The sequence below is a fragment of the Catharus ustulatus genome, chromosome 8 (genome assembly GCF_009819885.2).
Source record: "Catharus ustulatus isolate bCatUst1 chromosome 8, bCatUst1.pri.v2, whole genome shotgun sequence".
Lineage (NCBI taxonomy): Eukaryota > Metazoa > Chordata > Aves > Passeriformes > Turdidae > Catharus > Catharus ustulatus.
In genome coordinates, this window is record NC_046228.1 from 27,221,773 (window position 1) to 27,238,227 (window position 16,455).

At 38.2% G+C, this 16,455-nt stretch overlaps 1 protein-coding gene across 5 annotated transcripts in view; it reads right to left on the minus strand.

Annotated features, from left to right (window-relative positions):
- The window catches only part of LDB3 (LIM domain binding 3), a 117,062-nt gene that overhangs the window by 30,318 nt on the left and 70,289 nt on the right, over nt 1-16,455 (minus strand). For 3 of the 5 annotated variants that reach the window (XM_042779540.1, XM_033066677.2, XM_033066676.2), the window contains 2 exons: nt 14,067-14,236; nt 13,065-13,101 (listed from right to left, as the gene is read on the minus strand). In XM_042779540.1, the coding sequence (XP_042635474.1) occupies nt 13,065-13,101; nt 14,067-14,236 (207 nt within the window). Of the gene's footprint in view, nt 1-9,423; nt 9,660-13,064; nt 13,102-14,066; nt 14,237-16,455 lie in introns of those variants that run through there. The other 2 variants (XM_033066678.1, XM_042779541.1) reach the window with 1 other exon arrangement.

A 16,455-nucleotide genomic window follows, 5' to 3' on the forward strand; every position in this document is an offset into this window, starting at 1 on the left:
GGGCAATCCTCATGGACTCGATATTTTGAAGTGGTAAGCTGTTAAATGATTAACAAAGACTTACACAAAAAGAATTTCTTATGCCTGGCATCACATAAAAATTCTCTGCCCTATCCAAATACTAGTTTTCTCAACCTAAATTGGATTAGAAACAATTCCTTCAACTGGAAATCATTCCTTCGTTGAGGTGAGGATTAAGTCAGCCTCAGTTTCACTGATAGGGAACTGGGCTGTTATTCTGTAAACACACATACACACTTAGAAAAAACCTGATCAGTTTAAATGCAAGCAATTGTTTACCTGTAAGAAGTTAAGACACAAGTAGTTTCATAAAGAATAGAATCCATAGCCTTAAACACCTAAGTTTGAAATCCAGTTAGTTAAGTAATTGAGATAGTCTCACTTTTTAGCAATTTATTGGGTGTTTGCATCCCTTCCTATTTAAGGAATTGTGATGAAATTTGAACAGATTTAAAGCTGAATTATGCTAAATGAGAATACTTTTCTGAAATGGGATGTAAAATTACAAACCACAAAGCAAAAGTCCTCATTTACCCAAGTGAACCTTCTTTCTGAAACATCCTTTAAAAACAGAAAAGGAATACATGCACTGCTTTATATAAATTTGCTGGGCTCCAATCATTAACTTACATTATGTTTGAAAGGCTATTCTTAATATTTTTCACATTATTATCAGTATTGTACTTACATACTTATACATTTACATATATGTGTACAGCTACATATTCATTCCTTAGCTCAGTTCCAATAAAGTTATAAAACCCAATCCAGTTAAGATCAGCAAAGGCTTGGGCAAAGGTGTTCTCTATGTATTTTTAAAAACTCTGACTAAAATGTAGCCCTAAAGTATATGAATTGAAGCCACATTTTGAAACCCGGAAGTTGACCTGAAATGCCCCTCAGATGTGTCTGTCTGACTAAGATGCTCCTGTGGTCAGAAGAGCCTGCCTTGAACAGAAATCCCCCAAAGAGGTCGATGGCTCACCACTCTGAAGCAATGAGAAACCAAACACTGTCTTTATGGTAATCAAGCTGTGAGTTCACTGCAACGCCAGCTATGAAACAAGGTGCAGGAGGATGGATTAGACTATGCAGGTGTGGGAAGTGTTAATTTACCAAGCCATCATCATGCAACAATGTTAAAGAACACAGTCAGAGCCTGAAAAAAAAATACAACAGTATTTATCTGCAGTGCTGCCAAATGCTCTATGAGAAATTGCAGCCAAATCCAAAAGGCAGGCAGTCGGGGTCAGGCTGGAGCAGTGCTAAGCCTCTGTTGTTACAATTAATCTGATCCTAACTTTTCTGCTCCAGTAGCTGTGACTACACTAAACAAGGCAAAAAAAAAAAAAATCACTTGACTCAAGGTCACTCTGAGGTCGTGATTTCACTAGAGCTTTTTCCCCAAGTGTATAATACTGGATAACGTTGAGTGACGATGGCAGGGGACTTGTGAAGGTTAAAAAGAGAGAGAAAAGTATAGTAAAAACACTTCCACAGAATAAACCAAAGGAAAAGGCAGAGAGTAAAGGGGAAAATGAGTTCAAAGGCACATAACACTTCTTCAAGGTTTTGCTTCCAGGAACTATTTTTCTTTCCAGTCAATAGAGTAATTCTCATTTGGCTACCAGGAAGAAAGGCTCAAGATCAGATGTGCCTCTGACTGGCAATGCTTGCATTTTAAGGATCCGACTATTGGATTTCTGACCTTTACAATCAAAACATTTTTTACTAAGTAAATGCAGAAATAACTTTACTTTTGAGCCAAATACATCCCTCAGGCAGGCTCAGTAAAGTCAATACCTTCACAACATAAAAGAATTTGGCTCAGAATATTATGAGCTGCTTGTATCTCTGTCTACACAAGCTGCTGCAATAACTGACAGCAGTGGATAATAGTTTCGAGCTATCTGGGAGAGATTTTAAATTACTGTGGGGGATTTTTTTTGTCTCCGTTTGTTTTTAGTCCCCATTGAAATGGCTTTTGATAGAAGGGCCTCAGTCAATGACTGTTCTGAGATAACAGTGCCACTCCTACCGATTTCATTAAACGTTGGACCTGTATTTCAAGCAAGACTTATTTATGCAACATACTGTCTTCTCAATTCCACAGTATATTATACAGTGGAAATTATGAAATGTTTTCTTCTCATAAAATATGCTACATGATATGGTGCTAAAGGCAGAGTGAAATTATAGAGTCTTTCCCTCCCACACACCAACAATAATTACAATAGTTTGAGTAACAGAAGGCAAAATTCATTTGCAAGCCAAGCTTGTGTGTGCTATTGGACCCTATAAATAGCCTGGAGAATCTTCAGAGAGTTCTCAACAAATGAATAAGTTAAATCTGAACTGTATGTACTTGTATGTAGTGTATGACATCGGAATGCTTTCCCATTCTACTTTTTGGGGACCAATGCAGAAGATTCCTAAATATGTACATGTAGTAGGCAAGCTGAAATATGGGGCTGGTCTACCTTCCATTCCCCTCCTTCTTAGATAGCAACAGATCCAGACTCTCTCTCTCAAAAAACTCTGCTCTATTCCACTAAAATGTGGAGACAGAATCATATAATGTGTAATGAAGGTGACATAAGAAACACGAGGTGTCCCAAGGGATCACATGGTTCTTCAGTTCTTTCAGTTCTGAAGCAAAAGGTGAATATTCTAATTGAGTTTTTTCTCTATACTCTCGTGGAGCAAGACTATTTTTCTAATTTTACAAATGAGAGACTAAAAATAGATTTGTTCATGGTCTAAAAGAAAGTCCACAGCAGTGTAAAGAACTGAAATAAACTCTCCCACACTCCAGTTGAGTTTAAAAAATCCAGTTTAACCTCTTTAATGAGGTATTATAGATTTTTTAAATAAATATATCTGTTCAGTTTATCAGTACTTTATTGAGAATCCAGTAATCTTCCACCGAGTCTGATAGATATACAATAGTCGTTTTTCAAAGAGGAATAGACCTACAGATGATTAGGGTATATATTTATTGAAATTAAAAATTCTGTTTTTCTAGTAGTATAGTGTGGATTTGCAGGACTAGTCAGACTTACAATAACTTTCATCCTAGCATGTACTTCTATTTATATAAGTATATTTGTCTATAAATAAAATTTCCTTTAAAGAAATAGGGCTAACAAAATAATTGTAAAGAAATTCTTATAGGGCGTCTGGGAGTAAAGTTGTGTGAAAGCTATTTTGTAATTGCCTTCCAAACATTTTTTGTCTTGAAGGCACGAGACACTGACTGATGGAAACTGGACACTGAGCTAGATTAGCTGCTGCTCTGATCCAGTGAGGCTATTTCTACCTTTCTGTATTTGCAGCTGAGAATTTTTCCATGGTCAAATGACTGTTGAGGTTGCTTGCCTTTTTTTCCCCCTGTGCTATATTTCTGTTATTTTAACAAAGACACCAGAAGACAAACAAAGAAATGACAGGCAGTTAACTGGAGAGGACAGAAGATGACTATCATGCTGGTTTAGTTAACACTTCAGCTTGGGATCACAAAAGGAAGAGCTAGTCTCTCTTTTTCAGCCACTGTAGTTAAAGTGAGCAGCCCACGCCAAAACTATTGCAATATATCCTACTATGTCTTGCTTTCCAAACCAGGGAAATACTTTTGTCACAGGGGTATCCAGGTTTGTGCAGACAGTGCCACAGAATAGGCAAAGCATTATCACAGATTCAGTGGAAAGCAACCAGCAGCTCATTCTCAACACGTAGTATGGGACTCAATCAAAGCAGCTCACTAAAATCCAAGCCAGTCCCTCCTATGAATGCATTTTAGTGGCATTTACAGAGTTGCTGTTAAATTTAACAGTCAAAGAATAAATGCAGCTGGACATACAGCAGCATCAGTGTTGGAGAAAAACAAGGTAATTCTTGCTCAAGGTTTACACTGGCATATGAACTCCAATTTTAAATTTTATCTTACTGGTAAATACATCACTTTAATAAGAACAAAGACTGCAAAATTCTGATCATGTGTAGCAACTGGAGCTGGGATTTAATTCAGATAATTACGTATTCCCTATCTTGGCCTTATGTGTGCAATTCAATTTAATTGAAAGTTTCCCTGTAACTTTCTATAGCCCCACTGCAAAGTGCAGGGATCTGCCACCAGACACCTGAGCACAGGATCCAAACTCTCAGTCTGTGTTCATGACCACTATAGACAAAACAATGCACAACAAGTTTGGGTTTTCTATGCCAGGAAATGAATCCTCTCTCACTGAAGAGTTCTTTCTCATCCTGACTTAGCTTTTCTCCAGAGAAGCTGAGGTAAGAACAAGAACTCATGGGGTAGTTTTTAGACCTACTTTTTAGTTTGTGCACATTGATGATAAGAAAATTCATACTTCCTCTACTTGGCATTAAGCTAAGTTTGAAGCTGCCCCTGAAACCCAGCAATGTGTCTGTGCTGTTCAGTTCCTGAATCAAATAACTAAGTGGTATGAATTAGAACTGCTGTCATTCTTTCAGAATGTGGATTAAATTTTATTTCATAAGATCTCTTAAGGATTTTCTTACCTTCCTTCTCTCTCATTTGTAATCATATAACATTCTGGGTCAGTTACAACAAATGCCTATATGGAAATGAACTATTAGGAAGTTATTAGTATTCAGGGTAATTTTGCTGACATTAATGCAATTTAGTTGCAGAATAAAAGGAAGCAGTGCTGGTGCTGTGCTCCAGCTCACCCTAAGCAAAGCCATGAGCTAGGTTGATGATCCACAGACCCCAACTGAGTGCCTCTGAGTTACTATGCTGGTTGGAAAACCTGCTGCATGTTAGAACTGTTTTTCCCTTGTTGGACTGAGCAGTCAGAGAGAAAGGAAGCACTGGTGTCTTGGTTAGCCACCTGCATCAGCTGAAGGATGCACGTGAAAATTTCAAAAGTTGCACAGTAGAAACAAAAGTTAATGTTCATTTTTGATCATGCAAAAGTTACATGGTGGACAGGAACGTGGAGGAGACTGATGTGGCAAGGATAAAATTACACATATAGGTCAGTAAATCCACACCCAAAGACCCAAAGTTTAATTTCAGCTTTAACAGGCTCTGTTAGCTTATGCATTACTTTTTCTATTAACTGTTTTGAGAAAAGTCTAATGGTATTTTCTAATTGCCTTTGGAGGTTTCACTCTTTCTATTTTAAGTGGGTACATTCAAGTGGATACATAGTACCTTACACTATCTTTGATCAATTTATTCTACAGGGAACTGACTTGGAAACAAAGGATTTAAGGTGTCTAAATAATTTTTTCCCCATAGAACTTCCAGGAGTATTTTGAGGAAAAAAGGCTTTATATTTGATCAATTTTCTCTTCTGATTTCACTCAAGATTCCATGGAGACAATTGAGTTCTTTCACTATTCCAATGCTTTTATCATTCTTGAGGTGTTAAAAGGTGAGCAGCGATTAGAAGATATTAAATGGATGTGCTTATTATTTTTTACTATGTTCCTTAAGTGGGAAATCTACCTAGAGAAGTCTGCTTTATTTCACAGGCTGCTCTGCAAAGATAGGGCATGTCTTTCAAAAGTAGCAATTCAGGTAATTTGAGCAGCAGATACGAGGTTTTTGGCAATTGGACACATCAGCAATGTTAACCATTGGAAATTGTGGCCAACCAAGGAAGGAAATCAGGATGCCTTAGCTTGTCTTGGTGGTGTCAGATGGCTTTGATTTGCAGAACAAGGATGTTGTTATGCTTGAGAGCAAGTTTTAGTCAATAAATTTTCACATATCCTGCAGAAAGTTGTTGGCTAAAGGCAAACTGGTTAAAGAAAGTTAATACTATGGTAATACCATGCATCATACCAAAATTCTGGATTTTTGACTTTGCAAAGTCAGATTTGTGTAAGGATCCATATAAGTTTCTGATACATATAATTGTAATCCCAGTCACTGAAGCTCATGGTAGACACAGCTAAAGAAGCCACAAAATCATCTTAGCTCCTGTGGGAACCAGAGTGCTCAAGTGAGAAATTGGTGTCACTTCTTCTGCCCCTGAGGAAGGCTTCAGAAGGCTCTGTAATGGGCAAGAGTTGGACTTTTCAAAACTGATAAAGTAGTCCCAAAAATACTTGTTCCTTGCTATAGAAGATATACTCCTCCCAGTTGTGCATAATGAGAGAGAAACTGCAATGAACGACCTCTGTATTACTTAGCAGAAACACACTGTCCTTCCTGTGCAGGCAGGCATGAGGAGAGGGAGGCAAGGGAAGGAGCCACAGAACCTTTCTCCTTCTGTTGTTTTGTCATGCATAAAAGAAGGGAGGCCAAGGTGTCACACCCACTCTCCTAAAGCCACACTGCAGCCATGTTCCAATCAGCACACACTGCATGCAGTCAGTGCCTCTGCTGCAAACTGAGCACTGCAGGAGGTCGGGGGGCTGTTTGAGCAGAAGGAAGGGCAGCAGGAAACAGGTTAGTTTAGATCAAACAGCCTTGTACCACAGCAGAAAAGGAGCATGTCCCTGTGCCATAACCAGACAAGCAAATTTACCTTTTGGCTTTGATTTCCTACTGGCATCAGCTTTGCTGTGTCTTCATTAAATGCTTATAACACTATGCTTTACTGGCAATATTGGGAAGGGCAGGGGGTGCATATGACTATCCACATCCTGTGTTTTACTTTATTTTTGGCATGGAGGTTATTTAGAAGACAGTATTGTCACCAACCATCGTCCTCTGATCAGCAGAGCAATCGCAGATCAAAATATATTCAGCATGGGACAGATACATCTGCCTGTCATCAGTGCTGTTTTAAAGAATTACATGACTCATCGAGTCTTCCATCAGGAACCTATTTTAAGCCTCACTGCCATTAATTGTGACAAATTTTCCTGTGTGGAACAGGAGATTGCTGCAAGTGCTCAGGAAGCACTGCAAGATGGGGTTGGTCACTCAGAAGCCACATACAATGAGATAAGCCTGAACATACTAAAATGTAATAGGTCAGGCTTGCCCTTTTGCTAGGACAAAGCTACTCTTTTTTTCAAAGCTTTAATGATTATTTTATCAGGCCCAGGTTTGTTACTGTCACTAGCAATGATATGCAGTAGAGTGAAAAATCCAGGCCAACCTCTCTGCCCTACAGACAAAGTCTGCCTCTTCCTCAGGAAGCAAAAACAAGGCCTCTTCAGAGTTATACAAATAAAGATCCATAACATTAATTTTCTGGACTTGAAGATTGCCATGACAACATAGAGGAAGATTTTTGAGGAGTAAGAGTTGAGGAATTACTAGTCTAAACATAAAAAATAAATGACATAGAAATACTTGACTGACAGTTTTAACAAAAAGAAGTCTATCACTTGTGAGATTTTTTAAAAGGGACAGGACTAAGCAGTTGAAACAGGTTGTAGTAAAAATTGTGCTGTAAGGATTATAATGAAGGCACCTTCACAAAAGGTCTTTAACTTGTAAAAGTTATAAAAGCTACCAGACATTCAAGATTTTTTTCCTATATTTTCCCTCTGTAACTGCATAAAGAACTGACATCTTACAAGCTTGGAGAGTTAGATTCCATTTTGTATCTTACAGAAAAAAGATTGAAACTATTGCCCTACATGATTACATGGTTTATATGCACTGAATTTATATCATTAAAACCACTGAAACACAGCTAAGGGGAAGGGATTTCTTAATTATATCTCCATTAATTTAATACCTGATAAAATTATTATTAGAAAATACCTTTCAAAATAACATTAAATGTAAACATTGAGATACAATCTAGACATTTTCATTCCAACACATGCACTAGGACTCTTGGAAGCAAGTAGTATCTGTATTATATTCATAAACCATTAAGGACACGCAGTTGTTATTACCATGAAGAGACTGTAATACTACTTATTCACAATAACATCTAATTTGGTTGAAAATTAGAACATACTTGGAACATTAGAACATACTTAGGTATGTTTTATGTTTATGAAAAAGATATTAATTGCCTATTGATATTTTAAATGGTACCAAAATTTCCCATACATAAGTAAAATTCACCACTACTTTGGTTCACCAAAGGTTGCTCCTGACAACAATCAGGAAAAATTAAAATGTTGCTCTTATTTAATGCAGTGATGCTGAATTACCATAGGTACTAATAAGATGGCATGGTCAGAATCTGTTTGTGCTCCCATAAGGAAAATATAAATGCATGTAGTGAATTAAGTAGCACGTCCTGAAGTGCTCCGGTATTTAGCTAAGAAAAGTGAAATGCATTTTTGAAAGGAACTAGTGCTTATGTACTCTTACATAATGCTGAAGAATTAGGTTTTTTTATGTATGTATGACAATCTTCTAAACACTTCAGTATTTGGTTGATTCATGCAAAATTCTCCATGAACTGTAGCTTTTCCTTATTTCTATAACACAGAAAAAAATGGGAGTTTGAATAAACTTGGTTCTTGTATGGACTGCTGAGGCGAATCTGGAAGCAGCAAAAAGTGTACTAGTTTCAATCTGATCTCATGCACTAATCCCTTTGATTGGAATTACTGCTAAGGTAGTAACAATAAAGGTACTGAACTCAACTGCTTTGTCAGGTTTATTCCAATTCACTTAAACTAAAAGGTCAATAATAATTACAGCTAATAATGGAAAGCTTTTTGACTAAATTTTGTATTTGGGAAAGAAAAGTTCTCCTTCTTCCAATAATCAGTTGAAGCAGTTATTGTTTTAAAAGAAAATAAAGTACTGTGTAAAACAGGCACATAATTATTTTAGTTTTAAAACCTTTTATTTCAGATAAAGCATGCTGCTATATACAGAAAAAAATGTGAGTCAAAGCAAGAGCAATACAGAATGGGCAACATATTCCTTAAAACTTACAAGATGCTTTTAAAAGCTTCAGTGCAGTAACAGTATGATATATTCTTCTCACTCCTAAATAACCTTTAGCAAAATGTCATCTCCTTGCACATCCTGAGCAACTCCAGCTATCTCTCCTTTTATATAATGATAAATTAAAGTTTCCAACACAAAACTTACAGCAATGGTTTCAGTAAATGACTTCTGCCAGTATAATATATTGAAATATAACTTCACATTCCTAATATCTTATTTCAAACAGCATCATTCAGCTATGCAAACTGTGTTATACATTTAGCAAAGCCTAGGCCAATGAGTTTTCCTTTTCAACTTTCTTTCTCTTACTTCATTATCTTTACATCAGTAAAACTCTGTGAAAACCTCATTCTCTTTCCTCCTAAAGAAATACTGTCAGTAACTTCCCTCTCATTTTCTTCTAGAATTAAAGTCAAGAGACTACAATAGTGATGTTTTGCTGTATACTGAAGTTTGAGATAATAAAGGAAAAAAAACTAAACTACTTTACCATGAAGAACATGATCTGGGTTGGATCATGATTTCACTTTGGGTGACAGTGAATGGCTAACAGCAGAAAGCTACTGCCTAGCAGTGCATCTTTGCCCAAGTGGCACGCTAGGCTCTGACTCAGGCCAGCAGTTAATGTGTGACAGTGACTCTCTGTGTTTGCCCTCTGACTGGGGGCATTTAGCTTTTAACATTTAGGAGCTGCGCGGACAGGCCGTGATGCCAGTTGCGCAATTTGGCAAAGCGTGGGCTGTTACGTTCCGTTTCAAACCTCTCCCTGTGGCATGAGGAAAGAGAGAGACAGAGACAGAGAGAGACACACGTACACAGAAGAAAGAAAGGAGGGAGAAAGAAAGGGATTAGGGACCATGGCTACCACTCCCTTGCCTTACAACTAGGGCAGTGGCAATTTATTTGGATTTTTTCCTCAGCTTTCAAGTCAGCATAGTGAAGGCTGGGTGATGCTTTTTGGACCACGTGTGAAAAGTTTTGCAGTGGTTTGTTTCTGAGAAGTAACTTGATATAACTTCTTATTCTTTGACTTGTGCTTGGTATTACAGGGCTGCTTTTGCTAGAAATGCAGTGTAATCCCATTGTTTTCCTCCCAGCAGTTTCTCTTGGCTTTTCCCTCCCTCTAACACAACTGAGGAATCAGTGAAAGTTAACTCATACAAATGCAAAATGAATGCAAATATTTTCCATTCTGTAACACCTAGGTCAACCCATATATAACGTGCAGTCCTGCCTTCAAGGACCACCACCCCCAGGTTTCAGCAGTACTTTTCTACAGCTTCCTCAGAATTAGTGAGTATTAGTGTTGACATTTGCAAAGATATTTCTGGTCATTTGTGTCACAGAGCAGAACAACAGGGGATTTTCAAAGGAGAGTCCTGTGAAGTATTGGCCACCTCCTGCCACCCCTGACTGTAGACTGGGGTGCTCAAGTCATGTTCAACACCTCTCAGGTTTTAATCTTTTCTAGATGCTCTATGGTTTAAATTCAGTTTTTGTACATAAAAAGGGGAAAAAGGAGGATGTGAGATGATAGCACAGTCAAGGAGAAGTATATCAAATAGAATGAAAAATAAAATGTTCTTGTTATTTGCAAAATTTTTTGCAGTCATTGCAAACAAGGTCATTTTTTCCTCATTATTTACACTCAAAACACAAGACAATTAATTGTGTTAGTGCAGGGGAACTTGGGAGTGAAACCAGACAAACAGAAATGAGCAGAGTGGGCTGGTTTTACTCCTCAGGCCAAGGAAAGCACAAAACAATAAACAGAGTAAATGCCAACAAATTCACTGATATTTCTAAACCTTTTGTGCTTAATAACACAGTCCCATGCAAGTAACAGTCCTAAAGGAGACTTGATGTATGACTTCTCAAACTATTTTTATGCTTTTAGGTAATTAAGAGCTATAAAGTATTCCTAGATGAAACTTCCTGATGGTATTTTTTTTCCAGCTACATCAGAATATATTAGCTCCAGTGGCTCTGACATGTAATTTAAGAACTCTCTTACTGCTTTCAAGATATTACCCCTCCATTCCTGAAAAAAGTATTCAGAAACATCTGTTTGGCTTGAAATGGGTCCCATCTCTCCAGAAAATCTTCCACAATCATCACACCAGCAATGAAAAGTTTTCATAGCAAGTTATACTTTTATGTGTGCCCTCAAAATAGCAGTAGCATGAGCAAAGGACAGTCATGCAACACACTCATTAATATTAACTGAAAGCAATATTCTTCCACCTGAAAATTCCCAAGTTTATGGGTTTTTTAAAAACATATCTCACGAAGCTGGCAGCAGCAATCTAAAAGTGACTATTTTTGTGTAAAACAGTTCTGCCAAATATAAGCTACATCTTTGCTCCCCTCACTCCTGAGTGTTTGGAAGAAATCTGATCACCATTCCATGCAGTTCCTGCTGGCTGCTCTGAGGAGCTGACACAAAGAGACAAGAGAAAGCACCCAGAGATTGCTCACAGCCTGCCTGAGGCCACAGTGATTGATGCCTGCACAGCCAGGGCCTTGCTGCCAAATCCCCAGTGGAGTGTGCCCAATGCCTGAGGTGGGTATCAAGCACCCAGATGGTGCCAGCACTGTCAGTAGGGTAGGAAGGAGACCCCATTTCATTCCTTGCACCAGAGCTTACAGCAGTTGCACTGTTCCTGTGTAACTACCTATATATGCTCCCTTATGCTTCTACTATCAATGCACACCTTAAACCTGTCCAGCTGTGCCTAAACATAACCAGAAGCATCCTTGGGCAAGAAAAGGATAACACAGTGATACCTAAAGACTGCAGAAAATGTGCAAAGCACAGTGGATGTAATAATGTACTTGGAGTTACACTGGATAGAATGTGCAATTTACATTTGTTGATGTGTTATCAGATAATTATTGTCAACATATATCATACCATGTAAAGTTTCCACTATTTTATATTTTCCAAAGCCACAGATTTCACCTAGAAAGATTATTTCTTTAAAACCACATATTACTCTCAGATATGAATGGGGCACTATTAGGTTTAGCACAATGCTTTAAATCTAATCATAATATGGATTTGGACATGTGCTATTACATCAAAACAGATAATGCACAATACATGTAATGAGAATTAGGCTTGCACATTTGAAGGAAGAAATAAATCCCTGAGGGCTATAATGTCAAGCCTGATGTTTGGGCACCCAGCCATGAACTTGGGTGAACTGCAGTGCAGAGTTTATAGCAGATACCAACTGAAAGCATTCTTGTATTCTCACAGGGAAGACAGCAGGTATCTTTCTTACTGATTCAACATTTGTAGCCTGCACTGTGATCAAAAGCTCAGAACCACAGGGCAGTAAAATAGAAAAAGAAGAGGTGGGTTGAGTACCAAACACATCACAAACCCAACCGGTGGCTTAGAGCAGCTAAAGTGAAACAGGGATTTGAAGTATGCAAACAGAAAATAAGGATTGCATGCAGAATGCTCCTGATTCAACTGCAGTTTTAAAGCTCAACATAAGAATCTTTAATGCATCTATTTCCTGGCTATGCAGGATGATGATAAATCTTTAATTCCATATTATATCTCTGAAAATATCCACTTTTTCAGTGTTTTTGATATATCATATGAAACAAATACATTTATCCATTAGCAAAAGCAGTCCTGTGCTTCCATATTCTACAAATTTAGGTCGCATTTATTCCAAAAAAACCATAAACTAATGATTATGGGTATGAATGGAAACAACTCCTTTACTGTGTCATTTAAGGAGAATCAAATGTCAATTACAGGGTCATCCAAATAAATTGCTCACAAATTTCAGTGCTATCACAACATTATGTATTTTTATCTACTTACACATTCAAGTAATTACACAGGGCTTGGAACTCATCACATTCACACACCCAGTAAAGTATAGGAAAGTTGCATGACCAGAGAGTTTTCAGATTTGAACACACACTTCAGCAATTTTGCACTGTTTTTCCTAAAAACATGCTGATTTGTTATCCTTCTCACTCAAATGCCTCTCAATGATAGCATTCTAAGTTTAGTGATTTTTAAGTAAATGTGTTAGACTATTTTAGGACAAAAATATAGTAAAGAAAGTTCATATTAATGCCAGTTTAAAACATTATTGGGTTATTAGGAAGGAGAAAGCTGTATTTTTCACAGAGAGTTGCCTACCTTGACCTCCTCAGGGCTTCTTCATCTGGATCTTGCACTGTAGAAAAAAATGTTTCAATTAGAAAACAGAAAGAAAGGAATTGGCTTTATACTATTTTAATTCTTCAGAAACTTATCAAAAGCCTATCTAAAGGTACATTCACACTGACTTTGCAGCAGTGGAATTTGTAAGAACATCATGAAGAGGAGTGGTTCCCTAGGGACAGGAAGGAGGATGTTAGGAGGAAGGTAGCTATTAAAACTATTTTCCCATTCATATTAGCAGTGTTTCACAGCTGTAGGCAATGATTCTACAGAGAGGTCCTGCCATTTTTTACAAAGCAGAAGAGACAGCAGCAGCACATTAATGGGGGAAGGAATACTATTTTCCCTGATGTGGGAAAAGGCCCTGACCTTCCTTCTCTCTACATCAGAAACCATCTGCCAGCTTAGTATCAGGTAGCCATAAAAACATTTCCATAGGCAACAAGTAACACAGTTAAACTCCATGATGTTCATATCAGATCTAAGTTTAGGAAACAGGGCTGTTAGAGCCACAGATTCCATACAAGTGGTGGTTCATGATGTTTTTTGACTTCCAGAAGTCTTCTTCTATAAAAGACTGTTACAGGAGACAAGACTTGTTCATAATTTTTGTCTAAAGAATGGACAGCTCTGTATGTCTAGGCTGCAGGAAAACCAAAGATCACACTGCAGAGACTTAATTTGTAAGTAGGAATAACTATGGGGTCCCAAATGCTTTTTTACTGTACTATCTGTAATACATTTATTTTAAGACGCCTGGCAGATCAAAAAATTTTCTTCATAAAGCATAAGATGAGATTGTTCACTTTGATTTCTAAGTTCCCTCAAGTTACATCCAGGATCTTCACCCTCACTGACAACCACATGAGCCTGGACATGAGTCTTCCCTGCGTATCCAATCCTGGCCAATTCCAGGGCAGTGAGGAAAGACATGAATCTGAAACCAGGATGAGGGGGATGTTTTGTCATTCAACTTACTGTACTCGGTTCCAGTCATCTGCGCAAGGATGCGGAAGGACTTGGACTGCAGGTTGGCAGAGCGACGGCTCCAGTCCTCGCTCTCATCCTCAGGCTTGTTCTGAGTTTTAAGCACAGCCTGATAGACTGGAGAGGCACTGTCTACGTGAGGATCCTTTATAGGGAGCGCACTGCAATTCAGAAAGGGAAATGTTGGAAGCAGCTCTCTGGTCTCAGTTTCTTACCCAGACATCCCCAACATGGCTTTGAAATGACCACTTCTTAATAAGATACATAGATCAATTATATTCTATGTCTTGTTCTGTCTCTGAAAGGGCCTGTTATAATTTAAATCTGCTTGGAAATACCTGTTCATGATTCCTCAGCCAATGCAGGCACACAAGCGTACAGTGGTTAGAATAATATGTAGTGATAAAGGAGAGTAGGCCAGGCAAAAACATTTATTTCTCTGACCATTTTTGTTCCAAGTTATTTCTAATAAAAATAACTCTGTGATGGTACTGTTTTATGTTTTCTTTAAATTACAGTGTTGCAATTAGAAATAAACCAATATTTCATTATAAAAATAATGTGGTAGACTTTTATAGCTTTTTCTAGAGATGATTCTTTTTCAAACTGAATTAAACTTTCATCTGCCATAGTCTGGATTCATTGTCTACTAAGCATGTGAAGTACAGGAAGTCTAGACTTGCACTCAAGACTTGCATATATAAGTAGTATCTGAAATCTCTAATGACATAATGTATCTCAGAGTTCTACAACATGCTTAATCATCTTGCAAAAGTGATATATCCAGTTATGCACACCTAAAATCAAAGCTACACAGGTCTGTAGCACGAGTGAGGTAACCTATCTTTGATTTATGATGCAGGCTAGAAACAGGCTTAGTAACTTAATAGCTTTTTTTTTTTCCCCAGTGAAAATAACTTCTGCATAGCAGAATTAAAATTAACTATTAACAGAGCTGCAGAACTATACACTGAGGGGATGATGTGTGCTTGGAGCAACTTGGCTCCATGGCTACTCTAAATACAAGGTCTATTTTTGAAGCAAGTGATTTATTGTAACAGCTTTATGCTATTCCATAAAGAGCTTTGCAAGCAGCAGGCTCAACTTCATGAAAACTGAGAACAGTTCTGTTAAAAGTTGAGGGCTATTTGGTCCAGTTGCTTCCTTGGTTCAGGCTCAAAGTTAGTACTCTCTAAGATACCACTGTGCAGAGAAAACCTACAGAGAAGTTGGGTCTGTGAGTTGAAAGTCTGAGAGGAATAATGAAAAAAATCAGGAGGTATGTCTGACATACTACATACAGTGGGATGAAAAATGTTACCAGGTAGTGCTTTAAATACCAGTGTTTCCCAGCTGACATACTCCTCTTCTTCAGCACTGTGTCATATACACTGGTTTGATGAATTTACACATAGAGTTTATTTATGTTCTTCATAACCCCCACATATGCAAACTCCTCACTTTCTTCAGGAGCCACCAACAACCCCCAGTTAAGTTTTTTTTGTGTGTTTCAGCACAATCGGCTGTTGGGTGGAACACAGCTTAGAAAGGTGAATTTAGAGAAAAACTTGACTCTTCAGTTCAAGCTCTGTCACGAACATACAAGTTATGTAAAAAAGTCCCTCAATATGAAAGATGGCCTGTAGGAGGAAGCAGCATTTCCCAGCCCCTTTTTTAGCTCATGTTTCCTAGACCACAATCCTTACAATATTCAAACGCTAGCAGGTACAGAAGGCAGAATGCAGACTTGTTTGTTTTAGGAAGGCTGTGCCATCAGTGGCTTCCATTAGTGCTGCTCCTGGGTGCAGCAATGGACAAAGTGGTGCCATAGCCTTCTTTAGGTGGAAGAGGGCAGAGAGAGCAGTAGTCCTCCTCTTCTGGCCCATCACACATGGTTGAAGGGTTTGCTGAGGCAGGAAAGAAAGTGCAGTAGTGAGTTCTGCCTTCTCCTGCCTTCTGCAGGAATAGTCTTTGTTTGCAAGAGATTCTCTGTAATACCAACACAAAGTCACAGCAATACCCTTGGGACTGTTCTGCTGCTACTGCTGACACTTGGCTATGCTGAAAGTTCAGTCACAGTAATGTTCCCCAAAAGGTGACCCTGTTTTCAAGTCCCCAAGGTGCTTCAGGGTACTTCACACCCAGAACCTGCCACTGTATGAATACCAGAAGTGACTGCTGTCAGATGGAAACCAAGAAAGCAGCCAGGATTTTTCTCAGGCTGCCCGAGCTTTGCTCTCAGGCTTCTCAAGGACAGAAACCCAAAACAAAGATTACACACCTGCTAATATGTACGTGATGCTGATCACGGAGTGTGTTTCTAAAAAAGTTTCTCCTCTGCCCAATGAACTGTCTGTAAGTTGTTTTGCAGGATGTATAC